At 44.4% G+C, this 18207-nt stretch overlaps 1 protein-coding gene across 1 annotated transcript in view; it reads right to left on the bottom strand.

The window, feature by feature from the left end:
* PRKCE (protein kinase C epsilon) overlaps window positions 1–18207 on the bottom strand; it is a 305337-nt gene that overhangs the window by 79310 nt on the left and 207820 nt on the right. The window contains exons 4-9 of the mRNA XM_083605113.1: window positions 17231–17265; window positions 15908–15993; window positions 13737–13866; window positions 9653–9795; window positions 5082–5178; window positions 2910–3121 (exon numbers count right to left, since the gene is read on the bottom strand). Of these exons, the coding sequence (XP_083461239.1) occupies window positions 2910–3121; window positions 5082–5178; window positions 9653–9795; window positions 13737–13866; window positions 15908–15993; window positions 17231–17265 (703 nt within the window). The remainder of the gene's footprint in view (window positions 1–2909; window positions 3122–5081; window positions 5179–9652; window positions 9796–13736; window positions 13867–15907; window positions 15994–17230; window positions 17266–18207) is intronic.

Below are 18207 nucleotides of genomic sequence, written 5' to 3'. Positions count from 1 at the left end.
GGCAATCTCTGCGGCTGCCCCTAAGTTTTGGATTTTTTCCCCACAGAGGTGCGTTTGGCTTCTTCACTCTTCAGCTTTTGAAGAATGCTGAAGATACTCTTCTTTACCCCAGAAATGTGTCTGTTCGGGGTCCACCCTATTCCTGTGGCTGCAATTTGTCTTAACTGCTTTTAATCCTGAATTGTAGATGGTTGTCACCCACCCTGGGACTTGCTGGAGGAGAATAAGGCAGGGAATAAGATAATAATTTCAAGGGGGCAAGTGGAGAACTCCAGTATTCCTAGTTTTTAGATTTTCCTATAAAAGGATTTTCCCTCTCTTTAGTGGTCAGAAATTGTAAGGTGTGTGTGTGTGTGTGTGTGTGTTCCAGAGCCTCCAAAAAGCCAGTCTCCAGCACCACAAGAACTATGGTTCCTCAAGAGGCTAGGCAGACTAGGCCTCATGGAGGAGAGATACACACTAGGCCACAGTTCCAGCCTGAAATGCTACCCTCTCTATCCGGCCCTCAGGACACTCCCCAGGCAACAGCCTTCTCCTCAAGCCCATATCTCTCACTAATAATAATAATAATAATAATTTATTATTTATACCCCGCCCATCTGGCTGGGCCTCCCCAGCCACTCTGGGCGGCTTCCATAAAAACCAAAAATACAGTAAAAGTTGAATTTTACTATCCTTGCTTTGCACCATCCTGGAGTTGTTTTTGCCTGGTTGGAATGCAGTCATTTAATTTCATCCTGATTCTAATTTTTAAGCTATATTTTAATCAATTGTTTGATTGTGTTTTAATGTATTTGACATTTGATGTTAGCTGCCCTGAGCCCGGTCTTGGCTGGGGAGGGCGGGGTATAAATAAACAAAAATTTACTTACTTAGTTACTTAAGCAATAAGCCTTTCTTTCCTGAACTGATGATAGAGAGGGATGTGTGTAGAAACAAAGCTAAAATCCATCTTGCTTGCCTTGCCCAAATTAGCTTTGAGTCCTGCCCACCACTGGCGTGTAGGATATGGAGGCTTGCCTAAAAGAGAATGCAGCCTTTGGGCTTGAAAAGGTTCCCCAAGCCTGATCTCCATGCTTGCAGCAAGAATCAGCAGTGCAAAGTGTGGATCTGTTTCTTCAGGCATAAATGAAATCCAGATCTCAATGCACTTGTTTCTTGTAGTTTTTGCCCCAGTGAAATTTTTTTAGTGTGCCTCGCTTGGGCTTTAGAATTGCACGCATCCTGGCTCTGTTGTCACTTCGAATTTCAGACTGTTTCCACCTAACGCTGCTGAGCAAGGGGCCGCATCTAGAGCCGAATGGGATTTGATGCTGCCACTTTAAAGTCACCTCTGCAAGTCCTCCTTACGGCAGAACAGCAGGAGTCCGAGCAAACACAGCCTAACATTTACATGCCTTGTTGAGTCTGCATGGCTGGCAAGTTGAAAAAGCAAATTATCTGACTTGCGAAATCAGGGCATGCAGAGCAGGAATCACCTTCAGGGAGAATAAATGTCAGCCTCCCTATGGAGTGCTTTTTCAGTCAAGTGCCTCAACAGAAGACACCAACTGCAGCTTAGCATTTCAATTGGCAGACACACTTTCAACTTAACAAACAATTCAGCACTGACTTTTTTTTAATAAAAAAACTAGCCAACTTAAAAAAGAGACACTTGTTCAGCACCACAGAGAAAATACATCGCTGGAAATAATTTCTATGCCATTTCTCAGGGCATAGGTGGTACCAGTTCTTTTCCAAATTATTCCAAGAACCACCAATGGAAGTAAAGCAGCTGAAGAAACTATCACATGTCCAAAGGCAAGCAGCTAAGCAGAGATTTAAACCTTGGCCTTCTGCATCTAAACCCCCTGTGTTATCTACTGATGTTCTTGGACTACAACTCCCACAATCACTGGCCATTAGCCATGCTGACCAAGTTTGATAGGAATGGTAGCTGAAGAATATCCAGATAGCTATCTCTGGACTACCAAGCTGTTCCCCCACATTGTGCTGATATACTTGAGAACCCACAGCATCAAGCAGCTCAGAATTAGCAGCATGAGACATGGCTTGATAGGACTGCTGCTGCAATCAAGTTTATGGGGTCAGTGCATGGACCAAAAAGGTACAGTGGTACCTCTGGTTACGAACTTAATTCGTTCCAGAGGTCCGTTCTTAACCTGAAACCGTTCTTAACCTGAGGTACCACTGTAGCTAATGGGGCCTCCCGCTGCCACAGCACGATTTCTGTTCTCATCCTGGGGCAAAGTTCTTAACCTGAGGTACTTCTTCTGGGTTAGCGAAGTCTGTAACCCAAAGTGTTTGTAACCCAAGGTGTTTGTAACCCGAGGTACCACTGTACTGTGCAAGATATTCTGTGCCAGGTAACTGAGGGAGCGAGAGCCAGTGAGGTGTAGCGGCCAGAGTTTAGTGAAGTTATTAATGTTTGATGGTTTATTGTGCTTTTAATTCTGTGGTGAGCCACCCTGAGTGGCTGGGGAAACCCAGCCAGATGGGTGGGGTACCAATAACAAATTATTTATTTATATATTTATATTTATATTATAATAATTATTATTATTATACTAAGAATTCAGATCCCTTATACAGCCATAATCTGGGTGATCTGGAAACTTACGGGTGATCCAGACTGGCCCTCTTTCAAATCCAGCCATGAAACAGGCTTACCCATAAACCTCCAAGCCCCAATGCATGATTGAATTGATGCACGGCTTTTAAATTTGCTGAAGCCCTACTGGCATAGATTTGGTAATCCCTATGACCACCGGAGGAGGGTGTGCGTGAATGCAAACACAGATATGCCATAAGCTTCAACCATGCCTCAACCTTGTTTCTTCCTACCAGTACTGCATGTTGTTGTATTTAATGCGCACAGTGGAAACAAGCAGCAATCAAGGACTGCTCACCTTCCCGAAGCTGCCTTTCCCTAACACTTTAATGAAGTTAAACTCTTCGAGGCCCATGCGCTTTGTCTGTGTTTTGACCTCTCCGTTTTCGCCGTTCTCCCCGGGAGTGTTAAGCTGGCCGTCAGTCGAGGTCGCCGCTCCTCCCCTGTGCTCTTCTCCTCGGTTGTCAAATGACAATGCTTTCCTAATGTTATTTTCAAGCTCTTTGATTTCTGTGAAAGTTTAAAACGACAGCAGTGGGCAGATATTTTAATACGCACACACATGGATATGGAAGAGCTAAACTTCAGCAATACCAAGATCCTGGTTGCATCAGGATGACGCATCATCATCATCATTTAAAAAATTACACTGCCCTATACCAGTAGATCTCAGGGCAGTACACAGCATAAAACCACAATATATATATAAAAGAAAATACATATGAAATAAATAAAAAATATTTAAAAATTGTCCAGTAGCACCTTAGAAACCAACTACCGTATTTTTCGCTCTATAGGGCGCACCCGACCATAGGACGCACCTTGTTTTAGAGGGGGAGAACAAGGAAAAAAAAATTCTCCCCCTCTCTACTCAGTACCCCTTCAGCGAAGAGGCAGGAGAAACGGAGCCCCTTCCATTTCTCCTCCTGCTTCGCTGAAGGGCAGCTGTGCAGAGAGGGAAAGCTGTGCAGCGCCTCTCCAGCGAAGCGAAGCGCACCGATCCCTCTCACTCTCCTGGCTTCAGCGAAGCAACCCAAAGCCTCCGGCTTCAGGCGGCTATCCCTGAAGCCTGGAGAGCGGGTTCCTTTTGCTGAAGTCAGGACAGCAAGACTTGCCTGGCTTCAGCGAAAGGAACCTGAAGCCTCCAGAGCACAGCGGGAAGTCCCGCTGTGCTCCAAAGGCTTCAGGTTGCCTTCACTGAAGCCTGAAGCCTCTGGAGCGCAGCGGGAGCTCCCGAAGCCTCCGGAGCACAGAGGGAGCACTCCCTCTGTGCTTCAGAGGCTTCGCGTTGCTATTGCTGAAGCCAAGGAGCCTGCATTCACTCCATAAGATGCACACACATTTCCCCTTAATTTTTGGAGGGGGAAAAGTGTGTCTTATAGAGCGTAAAATACGGTAAGTTTGTTCTGGGTATAAGCTTTTGTGTGTATCTGAAGAAGTGTGCACGCACACGAAAGCTTATACCCAGAACAAACTTAGTTGGTCTCTAAGGCACTACTGGACAATTTTAAAACTTTTTATTTATTTATTTCGTCTGCGTCAGACCAACAAGGCTACCTACCTGAATCTAGAAAATACATAATAAAAACAAAACGACAACAACAACCCAATATTCTCCCCTTCCACACACATTTTAAAAGGGCATCAGATGTCAATATTATTATGTATGTATACACATACATTCATGTATTTGTGTGGATAGATAGATAGATAAACAAACAAACAAACAGACAGACAGACAGACAGGAACACAGTAAGATGCCCTACATTAATCAGACCATTGGTCCATCTAGGTAAGTATTTACACTACCAGTGGTGGCTCTGTAGGATTTCAGACAGAACCTATGCAGGGATTCCAGGGACTGAACCTGGGACCTTCGGCGTGCAGATAAAATGCTCTACCACTAAACTGCAGCCCTTCCCAGATAGAGAGAAAGATTGTACTTTGTGTATGGAAAGCTCCAGGATCCGTCCTCAACAGCTCCAGTTAATGTTCCACTGCTGTGAAAGGCCCCAGAGACATTGGAAAGTTGCTGCAAGTCACAGGAACAGCCAATATGGTGTCTTCTAGAGGTGTCTTTTTTTGTACTACAACTCCCACCATCTCTGCCCAGCGACTATGCTGGCTGAGGCTGATGGGAGTTGGAGTCCACCAACATTTGGAGGGCACCATTTTTGCTACCTCTGCAGAAGACAGCATCTCACTAGATGGTCCCCAAAAAGCCTTCAGCGGTTTCTCCTGAATCTTCAAAGCCAGTATGTCCTTCTGCTCTACTGAGCAGGAAAGACAGTGCAAGGCACATGGCAATCCCATCTGAGTGATATGGCCATGTTATGACACCAGTTCTTTCATAATCTATTCTTCGTTAAATCTGAGGTGTTGGGGCCACATTGTTTACAAGGCTGCAGTTCAGCAAGACCCCCAAAATAATTTTAAATATTCATAAATATAAAATAAAAGGGGGCAAACCTTGATCACATGGAGAAGTCGGTGCCGACTTTGATCTGTCGTCGTCTCCTGGTGAGGATCCAGGAACCGGTGGTTGAGATTCTGCACCTGGGACAAGCTAAGAATAGACAGAGAAATGAGATGCTTAACCATCACAAGGTGTTCTTCTGACATGACATTTATGAGAGTACAAAGACGCAGCTCCAAATAGCAAAGCTTCTGCACACAAAGAGGAAGGCAACTGAAAATCCTCCTTGAATTGCCATCTGCTTTACAGACTGACAAGCATAGCAGCTCTCTTTAAAAAGAGAGAGAGAAAAAAACTTGCATTTATTGCGTTGAAATCTTAACTTGTTTAAAGAAGTTCACGGTAAATGCTGCTAGGCTTACCAGATACACAGAAAGACCACACATAGAAACTCTTTAAAAACAACAACCCATAACTTCTGAAACAAGGTATTCGTGACACAAGTTCTACAGTGTCATGTCAGAATGAAAGACCATAATTCATTGAGCACCATTCCAACACCAGTTTAATTAAATCTGTATAGGAGCTGTGCAAATGAGGAGATTTAGTGGATTTCAATCACATTTTGCTTGCCAATAGATGCAAGATACTTGACTTCATGATGATCCTTGCCAAATGCAGCTTTTCTAAATTCTCCATGATTTATGTCAGGAGAATGATCTTGAAGAGGGATGGGGAACCTGTGACCCTTCACATGTTGTTGCGCTCCACTGCCGTAAGTCCCAGCCAATGGTCAGGAATTATGGGAGTTGCGGTTCAAAATCGTCTGGAGGACCAGAGGTTCCCCATTTCTGGCCTGATGGCATGTGACGCTGTGGATCCTAAGAATGTCTTGTCATACTGGGGAAAATTTGTAGAATATCTGAAAAATATATGTGATGAACAAACAACGTTTGTGGGATTTCAAGAAGCTCTGCGAAAGGTTGAGGAGTATTGTAAAAAAGAAAATAAGATTAGGAAGGCATATAAAAAGGCAGTATTAAATTTAGGAAATGCGTAACTAAAATTTAATTACGGATGATTGGCAGATAAGCTGAAGGAACTCCATAATATATAATTTGTGATAAACCTTTGATATTGTATTATATGTATATTAATAAAAACTTTTATATATAAAAAAAGAATGTCTTGTCATACAAGTTGCCTAGACAGAAGATCACTCGGAAACTATATATGTAAGTCTCTTCAGACGAATTTAAGTGCAATAAGCTGATAGAATGAGGCAAAGCAGCTGATTACGAACATGAGATATATGGGCATGCCACCACCACACATTTAAAACACCTCCCAAGACCACACCACACCTTTAAAGCACAGCCACACCACCTTAATAGTAATGGCTTCCCCCAAAGAATCCTGGGAATTGTGACTTGTTAATGGTGGTGTGAACTGTAGCTCTGTGTGAGGTCTCCTAATAGCTCTCAGCATCCTTAAGCAACTACAATTCCCAGGATTCTTTGGGGGGGGAGAGCCATAATTGTTAAAAGTGGTATAAGAGTGCTTTAAACATATTGGGTAGAGGTGACTGATGTAGATGTCAAGAGCACATAGAACCACCATCTTCCTATATTCAAGTGTCTAATAATAATAATAATAATAATAATAATAATAGTAATAATAATTGCTGTACTGCCCTTCATTTGAGGATCACAGTTCACAATATAAAAACACAAAAATACATAATATAATAATCACTGCTTTTCTTCTAGAAAGAAAGGTGCCGGTACTCACCATGAAGTTGTTATAGTAAGTACTACACTTTTAACCAGTGCTTTTCTTCTAGAAAAACACGGTGTCGGTACTGCATACCCTTGAGTACCCCCAGAAAAAAAAGCACAAAACAAAGAACACACTCCCACACACAATTTAAAAGGCCACCGATTGCATAATTAGCCAAAGGTCTGGGAGAAGAGGAACTTTTTGCCTGGTGCCTAAAAGTGTGTAACAAATGCACCAGACAGGCCTCTCTGGGGAGAGCATTCCACAAACAGGGAGCCACCACGGAAAAGGGCTGTTCGCATGTTGTCACCCTCTGGACCTCCCATGGAGGAGGCACACAAGGAAAGAAAGGTGTCAAGTGATGATTGCAGGGTCCGGGTCAGTTCATGTGGGGAAAACTACGTGCTATGTACCTGGCAGGACGGCACAACACACCCTATGAGGTATTCAACTAGCTTTTACATTGCTATTAATTACAATGACTAACTTAGGTTTCTTAATGTCAGTGGGTCTATTAAGTAGGTGACTTAGGTGACTACAACCCCCTGGAACAGCATCTTTCCTTGCCAGGGACAAGACCGGGACCCAGCAATCCCCGCTGGGAAATGGGCACCGTGCATATCACTTCTAAATGGAGGGCTCTCCAAGGAGAGGGCAGTTAAGAAGAAGAAGAAGAGGAATTTGGATTTGATATCCCGCTTTATCACTACCCAAAGCGGCTAACATTCTCCTTTCCCTTCCTCCCTCACAACAAACACTCTGTGAGGTGAGTGGGGCTGAAAGACTTCAGAGAAGTGTGACTAGCCCAAGGTCACCCAGCAGCTGCATGAGGAGGAGCGGGGAAGCGAACCCAGTTCACCAGATTACGAGTCCACCGCTCTTAACCACTACACCACACTGGCTGTCTAGTTAACCGCACTGGTTAACGGATTGCAGGAGATAAAGACAGGAATCCTGTCCATATATACTTGGGAGGACTCTGTGGGGCTTCCTTCTGAACAGACATATCCAGGAGTGCACTGATGTTATGTGCGACTCTTGGCATAAAGAGGTCCAAGGGATGGCTTGTGGTTTATTTATTTTTTTACCCAACACAGAAGGGATCAGCTTCTGTGAAGTGGCTTTGCAGAGCATCTGCTGAATTCAATTCTCTTTTGGGAGAATGTTATTTCAGTGCGTTTCCATTTGTCATCACTGTAATATCACGGGGGGTAGAGAGGAACATCTGGCAAGACAATGATCTCACGCCAGTTTTTCAACCAGATAAGAATATTTATGTTCACATGTGTTCTCACAAGGGGACTTCAAAGTAGTAGCTTTGATGTTTACATGGCTTTCTGACAAGAACGATTCCTTCTGACAATTGAAAAATAATAAAGCCTTTTTTGACTTCATCACTACTGAGGTCAAAGCAGTCTAAGTTCTTCCAGGGCTTCTTCCAGCTCACTCGGTTTGTGTACTCCAAAGAGCACAAGTTTAGCAGGGACGATGCCATTATTTGGTCCAACTGCTTTTGATTTTCTCCATATGGGAACCTAGGAAGTTGCCTTATACTAAGCTAAACCATTGGCCCAATTAGGTCAATGCTGTCTATACCAGTGTGGTGTAGTGGTTTAGAGCAGTAGACTCGTAATCTGGTGAACCGGGTTCGCGTCTCCGCTCCTCCACATGCAGCTGCTGGGTGACCTTGGGCCAGTCACATGTCTTTGAAGTCTCTCAGCCCCACTCACCTCACAGAGTGTTTGTTGTGGGGGAGGAAGGGAAAAGGAGAATGTTAGCCGCTTTGAGACTCCTTAGGGTAGAGATAAAGCGGGATATCAAATCCAAACTCCTCCTCCTCCTCTTCTTCCAACTGCCAACAGCCTTCTGTGATATCAGGCAGGGTTCTCATCCAGCCCTACCTGTGTTGAACTGAACTTGAGAACTTCTGCATGCAGAGCTTTGGAATACGTTGTCAGCAATATACTGATGACACACAACTCTATTTCTCCTCTACATATGCAGGTGCAGCAGTGGGTGTGCTGGACTGTTGTCTTGCCTCAGTAAGGAACTGGATGAGAGCCAACAAACTGAAGCTCAATCCAGATAAGGCTGAGGCACTGTTAGAGGGTTGTTTCCTAGAGTGGATGAGTGGAGGGTTGCCCTCTCTTGATAGGGTAACACTCCCTCTGAGGAATGGGTACACAGCTTGGGGGTACTTCTGTCAGAATTCCTGCTCCATGGTTGCAGTCATGGGATTGTTGTCTTCTGGATCCATTGCTGTCGCTTGAGGCTCAGGTGGTCTTAGTGGTGCCTTCCATCAGCTTGGGCTGGTGGCTCAGCTGCACACCTAACTGGACCAGGGCTTCTGTTGTCTATGCTCTGGTAACCTCTAGGTTAGATTACTGCAACATGTTGTGCATAGGGCTGCCTTTGAAGACGATTCGGAAACTTCAGCCAGTGCAGAATTTGGTGGCCAGGTTGCTCACTAGGGCAAGACGGTTTGAGCGTTTGACACTGACCCCAGCCTGACTGCACTGGCTGCCAATTAGTTTCCAGGCCCATTTAAATTTGCTGGTTTAGACACAGAAAGACTTAAATGGCTCGGGACCGCAATATATTTTAAGGACCAGCTCTCCCCATATAAATCGACCAAGACCCTGTAATCAGAATCTCATAAAATCCCTTGGCCAACTCAAACATAAGCTAAATGCAGCAAAAAAACCCTCATTAACATTTTTACTCCCCTTGATCATTTTCATATGCAATTACTTTTCTCATTAATTGACAGAGGATGGTTACAAAAAATGCAGAAGAAAATGTTCTGCACAGCACTAGTCATGAGTTCATATGCAAGAATGATTACCTTCTTCCTCCTTTGTCCGCTATTAGTGATCTTATCCGGAGTGACACCCAGGTCAGCAAGTACTTTAGCTATGCCCCTCGCATCCACTCCGCAGTTGGGGGCCACATTTGTTTCACAGCGTCTATGTACATTCATCTTGCAAACTGCAATTTAAAACAGGTGAGGAAAGGAAGAGAAAACCCAAGTTGGATTAGATCATTTTTTGATACGTCAACATCAACATCTGTCTTTACCATGTAGAAATCAGGGTGCTGAACTGCAGCAACCTTCCTTGAAACGAGAAAATTATTTCAATGGGGAAAACGCTGAGCTGGATCCATGACTGATCGTTTCATATCCTGGGACACGAAAATTGCCTTCTGAAGATTAGGCCAAGGTTTATCTAGGCCAGCAGTATGTTCCCAACAGCAGCCAGCTAGCAATGCCTCTGGGAGCTTGTTCGCTCAGGTCTCTCCTTCAAACCTGACAGAAAAGATGTGATTAATGGGCTGTGAAGGGACAGGCAGCCATCTTGTCTGTGAATGATGAAGCAGCACAGGATGAAGCGAAACATCCTTACACCGTCTAGGAGGCAAGAGACAGTGGTGCACAACCCAAATCACTCTGAGGGCCACTTTTTTTATTAACCCTAAAAAGCCACCTCACTATATCAAAGCACATTCTTTCCCTCAAAGAAATATGAGCACTGTACTTTGTAAAAGGGACGTGTGTGGCGCTGTGGGTTAAACCACAGAGCCTCGGACTTGTCAATCAGAAGGTCGGCAGTTCGAATCCCTGTGACGGGGTGAGCTCCCATTGTTCAGTCCCTGCTCCTGCCAACATAGCAGTTCAAAAGCACGTAAAAGTGCAGGTAGATAAACAGGTACTGCTCTGGTGGGAAGGTAAATGGCGTTTCCGTGCACTGCTCTGGTTTGTCAGAAGTGGCTTAGTCATGCTGGCCACATGACCTGGAAGCTGTATGCCGGCTCCCTTGGCCATTAAAGCAAGATGAGTGCTGCAACCCCAGAGTCGGTCACGACTGGATCTAATGGTCAGGGGTCACTTTACCTTTACCTTACTTTGTAAAAGGCTGCTGGGAAAGGTAACTCTGAGAGGGGTAAACTGCAGTGCCCAGACAGAATTGTCTGAGGGAGAGAAGGTGTTTTGTTGCCATTATATTTTCAGCAGATCCTGATGACCCACTTTGTCTCGAAGTGCCTCACAGTTCACTCTCCCGTGCATAGCTGTCAACTTTTCCCTTTTCTTGTGAGGAATCCTAATCAGAATAAGGGAATTTCCCTTTAAAAAAGGGAAACGTTGACAGCTATGCTCCCATGTCCCCATGAAACAACACAGGCCGCTCTGAAATCTTGGCCGACCTATCTCTCCCTTTCCAGCTCTACTCCATTACGCCTTCTGTTCTCATCATTCTTTCCATCTCTGTCCACATCTCTCACATTTCTCAACCCAGCCTTTTCATAAACCACTTATAACTCAGCTTGCTACTGAAAAGCCCTTTTGGGGGGGGGGGTTTGCAATGAGCATCGGCAGAGGCAGAGGACGATCCAATCAGCCGTCAGGCCTTTCACTATACAGATCGAAGCTAAGGCCATTAATCATAAACAAATATACATGTTCCCCCTGCCAAATACATCATTGATTTCTGGCTGCGAATGTATCAAAGGAAGCATCAAATAACTGGGCCGCTTAACATTGAGACTCTTCATTTGTTGACAGACTGCTGGAGCCTTATATCTTATATGTGAGTGCCCTCTTGTGGAGGGAAAAAAAGCTCAGGAAAATGTACAGAAATGTAAGCATAACTCGATGCTGCACGCTTTTAGAGATACAAATACAAACACCGCCCCCACGCCCCCAGAACAATAATTCACTGCACTTCCATAGGGATTTGAACCTGGGTCCTTTGTTTGTTGCTCAAGGGTCTAGTTGCTTCATCACACTGAAGCAATTTAATGATCATTCTAACAGAAGAATGAAGGATCTGCAACCCTCCAAACATTGTTGGGCTACAACTCCCATAATCCCTTATCATGAGCTATACTAGCAAGGGCTGATAGGAGTTGGGAGCCCAACAACACGAGACATGGTAGCCATCTTCAAATATCTAAAGGGCTGTCACACAGAAGATGGAGGAAGTTCGTTTATCCTATCGTGCTCCAGAGGATAGGATTCGAACTGATGATCCAAGTTACAGAAGAGGAGAGGTTTTGACTAAACATCAGGAAGAACCTTTGGAAGCTAAGAGGTGTTCGACAGTGGAACAGTCTCCCTCAGAAGGTGGTGGACTCCCCTTCATTGCAGATTTTTAAGCAGAGGTTGGATCTGTCATGGATACTTTAGCTGAGATTCCTGCATTGCAGCGGGTTGGACTAAATGACCCATGGAGTCCCTTTCCAATGCCGCTATTCTATGATTCTATTAATTTATTGGGGCAAGGGGCACAGGCTCCCCATCCTTGTCCTTCCATTCCCACTGCTACTGGAATGAGAATTAAATCACTGAAGGAAACTTTCCTAAAAGTCCAAAGTCCGTATGAGGGCCATAGGTTTACTAGGCCAACCAAAACTTCATAAAATGATGTGCAAATGTTTGAGTTCTCCAGACTAAGTGTTACAACAAAACGTAAGGGGGATGGGGGGGGGAATAAAAAGGATGCTGGTGTTAGTCAAGCTGTACGTGGCTGCATCTAGTAAGTTTTGAAGATGGGGGTGTGGGAAATGAACTTTCAGGTGCTGAACTTTCAGTTTTCATGTTGTATCCTAAACTCCTGAGAAGAAGAAACAGGTAACAGCTGAACCTCCGTCTCCACAAATCCCACAACCAGATGCTACTCACTCCTGATAAGAGGCAGGTGGGAAACGATCCACCATAAAATTTATGAAGTGTTCTGGGGAACTTGAAAAATTGATATTTTTGTTGGCCTAACAAATTCCTAATATGGGCACTTATTTATTTTTTCCTTATAGGACAACCTTTTCAAAAAGTTGACATTCCTTTCTATCTCCCACCACTGCTGTGATTTTTTTAAATAAAGCTGTTGTGTTTCAGAAACATTGCCTTAGTCGGATGCTCCTTGAATACCTTATGTTGCAAGATCAAACCAAAATCAAGGGAAAGCAATACGCCTCTGGTTTCAGAAGCAGATCCTAATAACAGCAGCCATAGATGCTTCAGAGCTTACTTTGAATTCTGTGACCACCCGCAGTAGGACAACCCTGCATGTTCCCAAAACATCATAAATTAAAAGGTTAAAAAAAGGGTCCAAGTAATCCAATTAAGTGAACATAAGGAGACAGGGAGGCATCTCTACAAATCTGCCAAGAATTGAATAAGCCAACTGGGTTGGCAGCAGCTGTTGCCAACCAACTCCATTTATCCTGTTCTCTCTTTCTGAATTATTCTGGGTTGTTTTTGTTCTGCTTGCTGCAGGCATGCAAGTGTGTATATTTAAAAAAACGGGGGGCTTTAACTCAGGTGCAGACATGTTTTGATTTCCTCCACTTAAGGCTGCTATTGCAGATAAATTGCTCCCGGTGCGAAAATGAGATGGCAAAGAATGAGAAGCTAACCACTAAATGTGTGAGTTCATATGGGAAAAAATCCAGGGTTCTGGCTACCCCACTCTCTATGAAATGTAATTGGGGAATCCAGGAATTTCTATGGTAAGGTAGTGCATTTTAAAGCAATTTGTTATTTGTACAAATCTTTATGCACCTAATACGAAAAGAATACCAAAGGCATGTACATTAAGGAGCATATGTAAAGCACTTGGGATAGGTTACTGTGTTCGATGAGCATTTTGGGAAAAGTTTTAACTTTCCTTGGTTTCTGTTTATTTTATCTGTTCCTATTTTATCCTGTTAAAGTCACTTTGAGATTTTTTTATATGCTTGTGTATAAAGTGACAAACAGACATAAATAATGATACTATACAAGAAAATGCAAAATTCATGAAATATAGGCATCCAAATAAATTTCCACAACAAGTAATAAAACAGCTGTGTTGCATAATAAGCAAAGCAGGCTTCGTTTTATTATTTGCTTTATTATTAAGCACAAGCCCGAATGAGGAAGCACAACCTACCTTTGCATTGTAAACCTTGTCTCAGAAGACCCCAGAGCAACGAACCACAGTGGTCACAGAAGGTGGGCACTTTGTAATTGTGAATGCTGAACTTGTGAGGCATGTTGACACTGAAGCGCTGGGAGCCCACCTGGCAGAAAATCACAAGAACACACAAGAACACCACTCTGGTATGTCTAGTCTTTTCCAGTGAAGGCCTTGCAAAGTACTTCTACATTTTCCATATGTAAGTCAATTACCCAAGTGCTAATCCCTGCATAGGCAAAATGGTGGACTTCTGTGGGTCAGTGGGTCTAGCTGTTAGCCAGAAAGTTGGTGGTTTGAGCCCACCCAGGGACAGCTGTGGGCAGGATTCCTGCACTGGGCTAGATAACCCTTGTGGTTCTTTCCAACTCTTCAATTCTTTGATTCTGTGACTCAAGGATACTGTGATGGAAGTAAGCTGTACCTTTTAAGGGAGGGATGCGGGTGGCACTATGGGATGCGGGTGGCGCTGTGGGATGCGGGTGGCACTGTGGGTTAAACCACAGAGCCTAGGACTTGCCGATCAGAAGGTCGGCGGTTCGAATCCCGCGACGGGGTGAGCTCCCATTGCTCGCTCCCTGCTCCTGCCAACCTAGCAGTTCGAAAGCACGTCAAAGTGCAAGTAGATAGATAGGTACCGCTCTGGCGGGAAGGTAAACGGCGTTTCAGTGTGCTGCTCTGGTTCGCCAGAAGTGGCTTAGTCATGCTGGCCACATGACCCGGAAGCTGTACGCTGGCTCCCTCGGCCAATAAAGCGAGATGAGTGGACCTAATGGTCAGGGGTCCCTTTACCTTTACCTTTAACTGTGCAGCGATACAGAGTATGCTCTGCATGTGGAAAATCCCAGGCTACTGAATATCTTTGGTCCCCAGTGAAGAGGATCAGGCAGCAGACAAGGAGAAAGAGGCTCTGCCTGAACTCCTGGAGAGCTGCTGTTGGTCAGAGTAGACAATATTGGGCTAGGTGGAACGGCAGTCTGAGACTGTATTAGGCAGCTTCCTATGCATGTTGCAGGGGAATATCAGCAGTACAGAGTGGTTCAGGTCAGCTTGCCAATCTTGCTGAGGACCCTCTGGTCATCTTTCAAGGAACATCGGGATCCTACCAAATGCCGTTTGCAAATCAGCACCAACACTGTCCCTAAACGAATCACTTGTGCTACATAAATAATCTTCTGGTTGTTTTAAAAAGTTCCACTTGCAGATGGAGATACATGGCATATTCCCACCCACTTCTTATCGCTGGCTTCTACCCAGAAGTTCTTTAAAACAATAAGAGCACCAATTCAGAAATGTTTTAAAGCTTCCTGTAGTCTGGAGCCAGAGAATGTAAATCTACACAGGAACTTCCATATCCCCGCTGGCATAGAAGGATGGCACAAGTTGGTAGATTAACATCTGGCACAAGAGGTCATGGCTTTTAAAAGCACAAACACTGGCTTGTAAGCTCCAGGGGTGGGAGCAGAAGATGGTAGTGCAATGGCTCTCTGAAACAAAACTGAGATATTATGGGGTGGGGCATCCCAGAGAACAGACTGCAGCGGCACTCTACTTTTTGCAAGAGGGCGAGAGAGAAAAAGATTCTGCACACTGTCAGCTCTACCCTGAGTCTAGATTCACCCTGCCAATTCAAAATTGGAAACGCAAACTGCTTCGGGTGAGAAGCTGTGCACAGGAACCTTGTAGAACCACAGACGGCAGAGGACAAAGACACATCACCAGCGCTGGAATGGGATTCAGCTGCCAGTCTGGTTGGCTTCTGTATGTGGAGTGGTAATGGGGCAGCCATCTTGTCTTTTGCCTCAGGCAGCAGAATTTCTTGAGCAGGCTCTGAAGACAGGGCTACCGCTTCGGGTAGCTAGTATCTAGTTCCATTCTCAGAATTCAGAGTTGGCCCTCTTTTAAAAACAAACAGTGACAATAGTTCCCAGGGAAATTGTGCACAACGGTTCTCAGTCATGCAAAAAAGTAAATGGTGAACTAAAGAGAGACTAGAAGGGATCCATTCGGGATCCATCTCCTTCTCCCTCTCTTTTTACAAACAGGGGAGGTGACAGTGACTTGGCCTGACTTTATATATATGAAAAAAAATCCACAAAACAGCACAACTCCCTTTTATCTAGAGCATTTGTTCCATAAATATTTACCTCATCGTGGGCTTCCTGCTTCTTCAACCCAGCGCATTTCGTTATTATAAGCTCATGGCATCGCTTATGGACTACGCAAGTGCAAACTGTAAACAAGAGAAACCGTATCAAGTTTGAGTTTTCACAAAGGCAATTTTATTATTTTGTCCAGAAGGGATGAGGTAACTGAAAACGAAAAAGGAAAAGGGAAATTCTGGAGGGTTGCTTCCCATTCCTACCCACCAGTCCCAGAGGAACTGAAAAACCTAAGCAATATACTTCTTAACTGAAGAGGGTGGTCTAGGGTTACGGTACCTGAGCTGAACTGGGAAAGGGTTGCGGGGGAGGCTGCAACCAAGTTGTCTTGTTTGCATCTAGTGGAACTTCCCCTCCGTCTCCTCCCCACTTCTGTCCCTGAAATCTCTTCCGGTTTTCTCCTACCAACTCTTTAGAGAAGACTGGGGATATTGGGGATTTGCTGGGGTATGAAAGGGACGGCAACTTCTGCTGTGCAAGCAGAGGTCCTTGCCCAAACGGAACAACTCTGCTGAATGCAACCCATTGCATGCTGCTCCAATGCTGCTATCAAGAGAATCATGGGGCCCTCGCGGCACACAAAAGAGATTCTGCGAATTCACAACGCAAAGCACTCGTTTTTTATATTGAAGGCCCTAAACAGCTTGGGGCCTGCACTCGTGTCATCTTGCCCGCTCTACATCCCCAGTGCTGTGCTCCTGTGCCTGCCACTGATGTCCATTAAACTGATGGCTATGAGAGGGAGGGCCTTTTCAGTAGTGGCCCCACACTTGTGAAACTCTTTTCTCATTGAGGTTTGTAAAGGCCCATGCCTATTCACCTAGAAGCAAGCATTAAGGACCAATTTCTTTCAGGTAGGTAGCCATGTTGGTGTGACGCCGCCGAAATAAATAAAAAATAATAATAAATTGTCCAGTAGCACCTCAGAGACCAACTAAGTTTGTTCTGGGTATAAGCTTTCGTGTGCATGCACACTTCTTCAGATATCTAAAGAGTATCTGAAGAAGTGTGCATGCACATGAAAGCTTATACCCAGAACAAACTTAGTTGGTCTCTAAGGTATTACTGGGCAATTTTTCAATTTCTTTTAAGTTGCTTTTGCATAATCAGGGGCTCTTTATTTGTTTAAATGTCACAACTCCGAGCTGAATGTTATTTGTTTGCTTGATTGGTTGATCCTGCTGTCTTTTATATTGCTTTATGGCGACTGATCACTGATCCTGTTCCAAAAACCAATGAATGGCAAAGATGCTAGCTCCTTATAACCTACACCACAGATCTTATATTTGTATGTCAAATTTTCCTTACCTTGACATTGGTACCCTTGCTTTCCTATTACTCCCCTGGAGATGAAAAACAAACACACAGAGCACAAATTAGGAATCGGGAATGGAGATATATTTTCACATCGCAACATTGACATGGTCAAGAGAGAGACACAGCTAAAGACCAGGGATGAATGTACTGGCTGCAACCCAACTTATTTAAGGAGATTCCTCTCTTGGCTCTACAGATGGAATTCTTCCCTTTGTTTCCCCCCTCCATCATTTTTGGAAATGTCACCAAGCCATACTTTGCCAAAAATCCCACGCCAAAAATGAAAATAGATAGTTCTTAAGGCTCCTTAGGAACCAATTTCTCCGCAACCCTGACACTCTCTCTTTTTCTCTCTCTCTTACATGAAAGAAAGCATTGTGTGTTATCTGCACAGCCACACATGCTCCAAAGCCCTGAAAGGTCTTGCAGATCTGGTGCCTCTGAGTCCTTTATTCAGGCTAATCTTGGGCCTTCCAAGTTCCCATCAGCCCCAGCTGGCATGGACAACCGCCGGGGATTATATAGGAGCTGTAATTCAGCAACATCTGTGGACCACAGGTTAGCCAGCCCTGCTGAAATGGTTGCAACTGAGAAGAAGAAAGCTTGAAAGGCTTCTTCCTCTATTTTAGTCCTGCAAAGATCAGAGACACTGTGGCTGAGGAGCTTTTCCCTGCCACAAGAGACATTATTGATAGATGTAGGGCCAGCTGAACATTACCTTCTGCAGTTTTAGTGTTACAGATCTAGAAAAAAACCCTTTCTCTGCCATGTATGCAAACACACACACATTGGTATGATTCAGACAACCTTCTCATTGCTAGCTGGGGACGGGTAAAATTCAGTGCACTTGACCAATCCCTCATCTGAACGAGTCAACGACTTAAAAATCTTACAGCCCATTCCTACGCATGCCTACTTGGAAGAAAATCCTATTATACTCAATAGGGATTACTCCAAAGAAGGTGTGC

This window comes from Podarcis filfolensis, assembly GCF_964270895.1.
Source record: "Podarcis filfolensis genome assembly, chromosome: 3".
Lineage (NCBI taxonomy): Eukaryota > Metazoa > Chordata > Lepidosauria > Squamata > Lacertidae > Podarcis > Podarcis filfolensis.
This window is presented reverse-complemented; position numbering and strand designations above follow the sequence as displayed.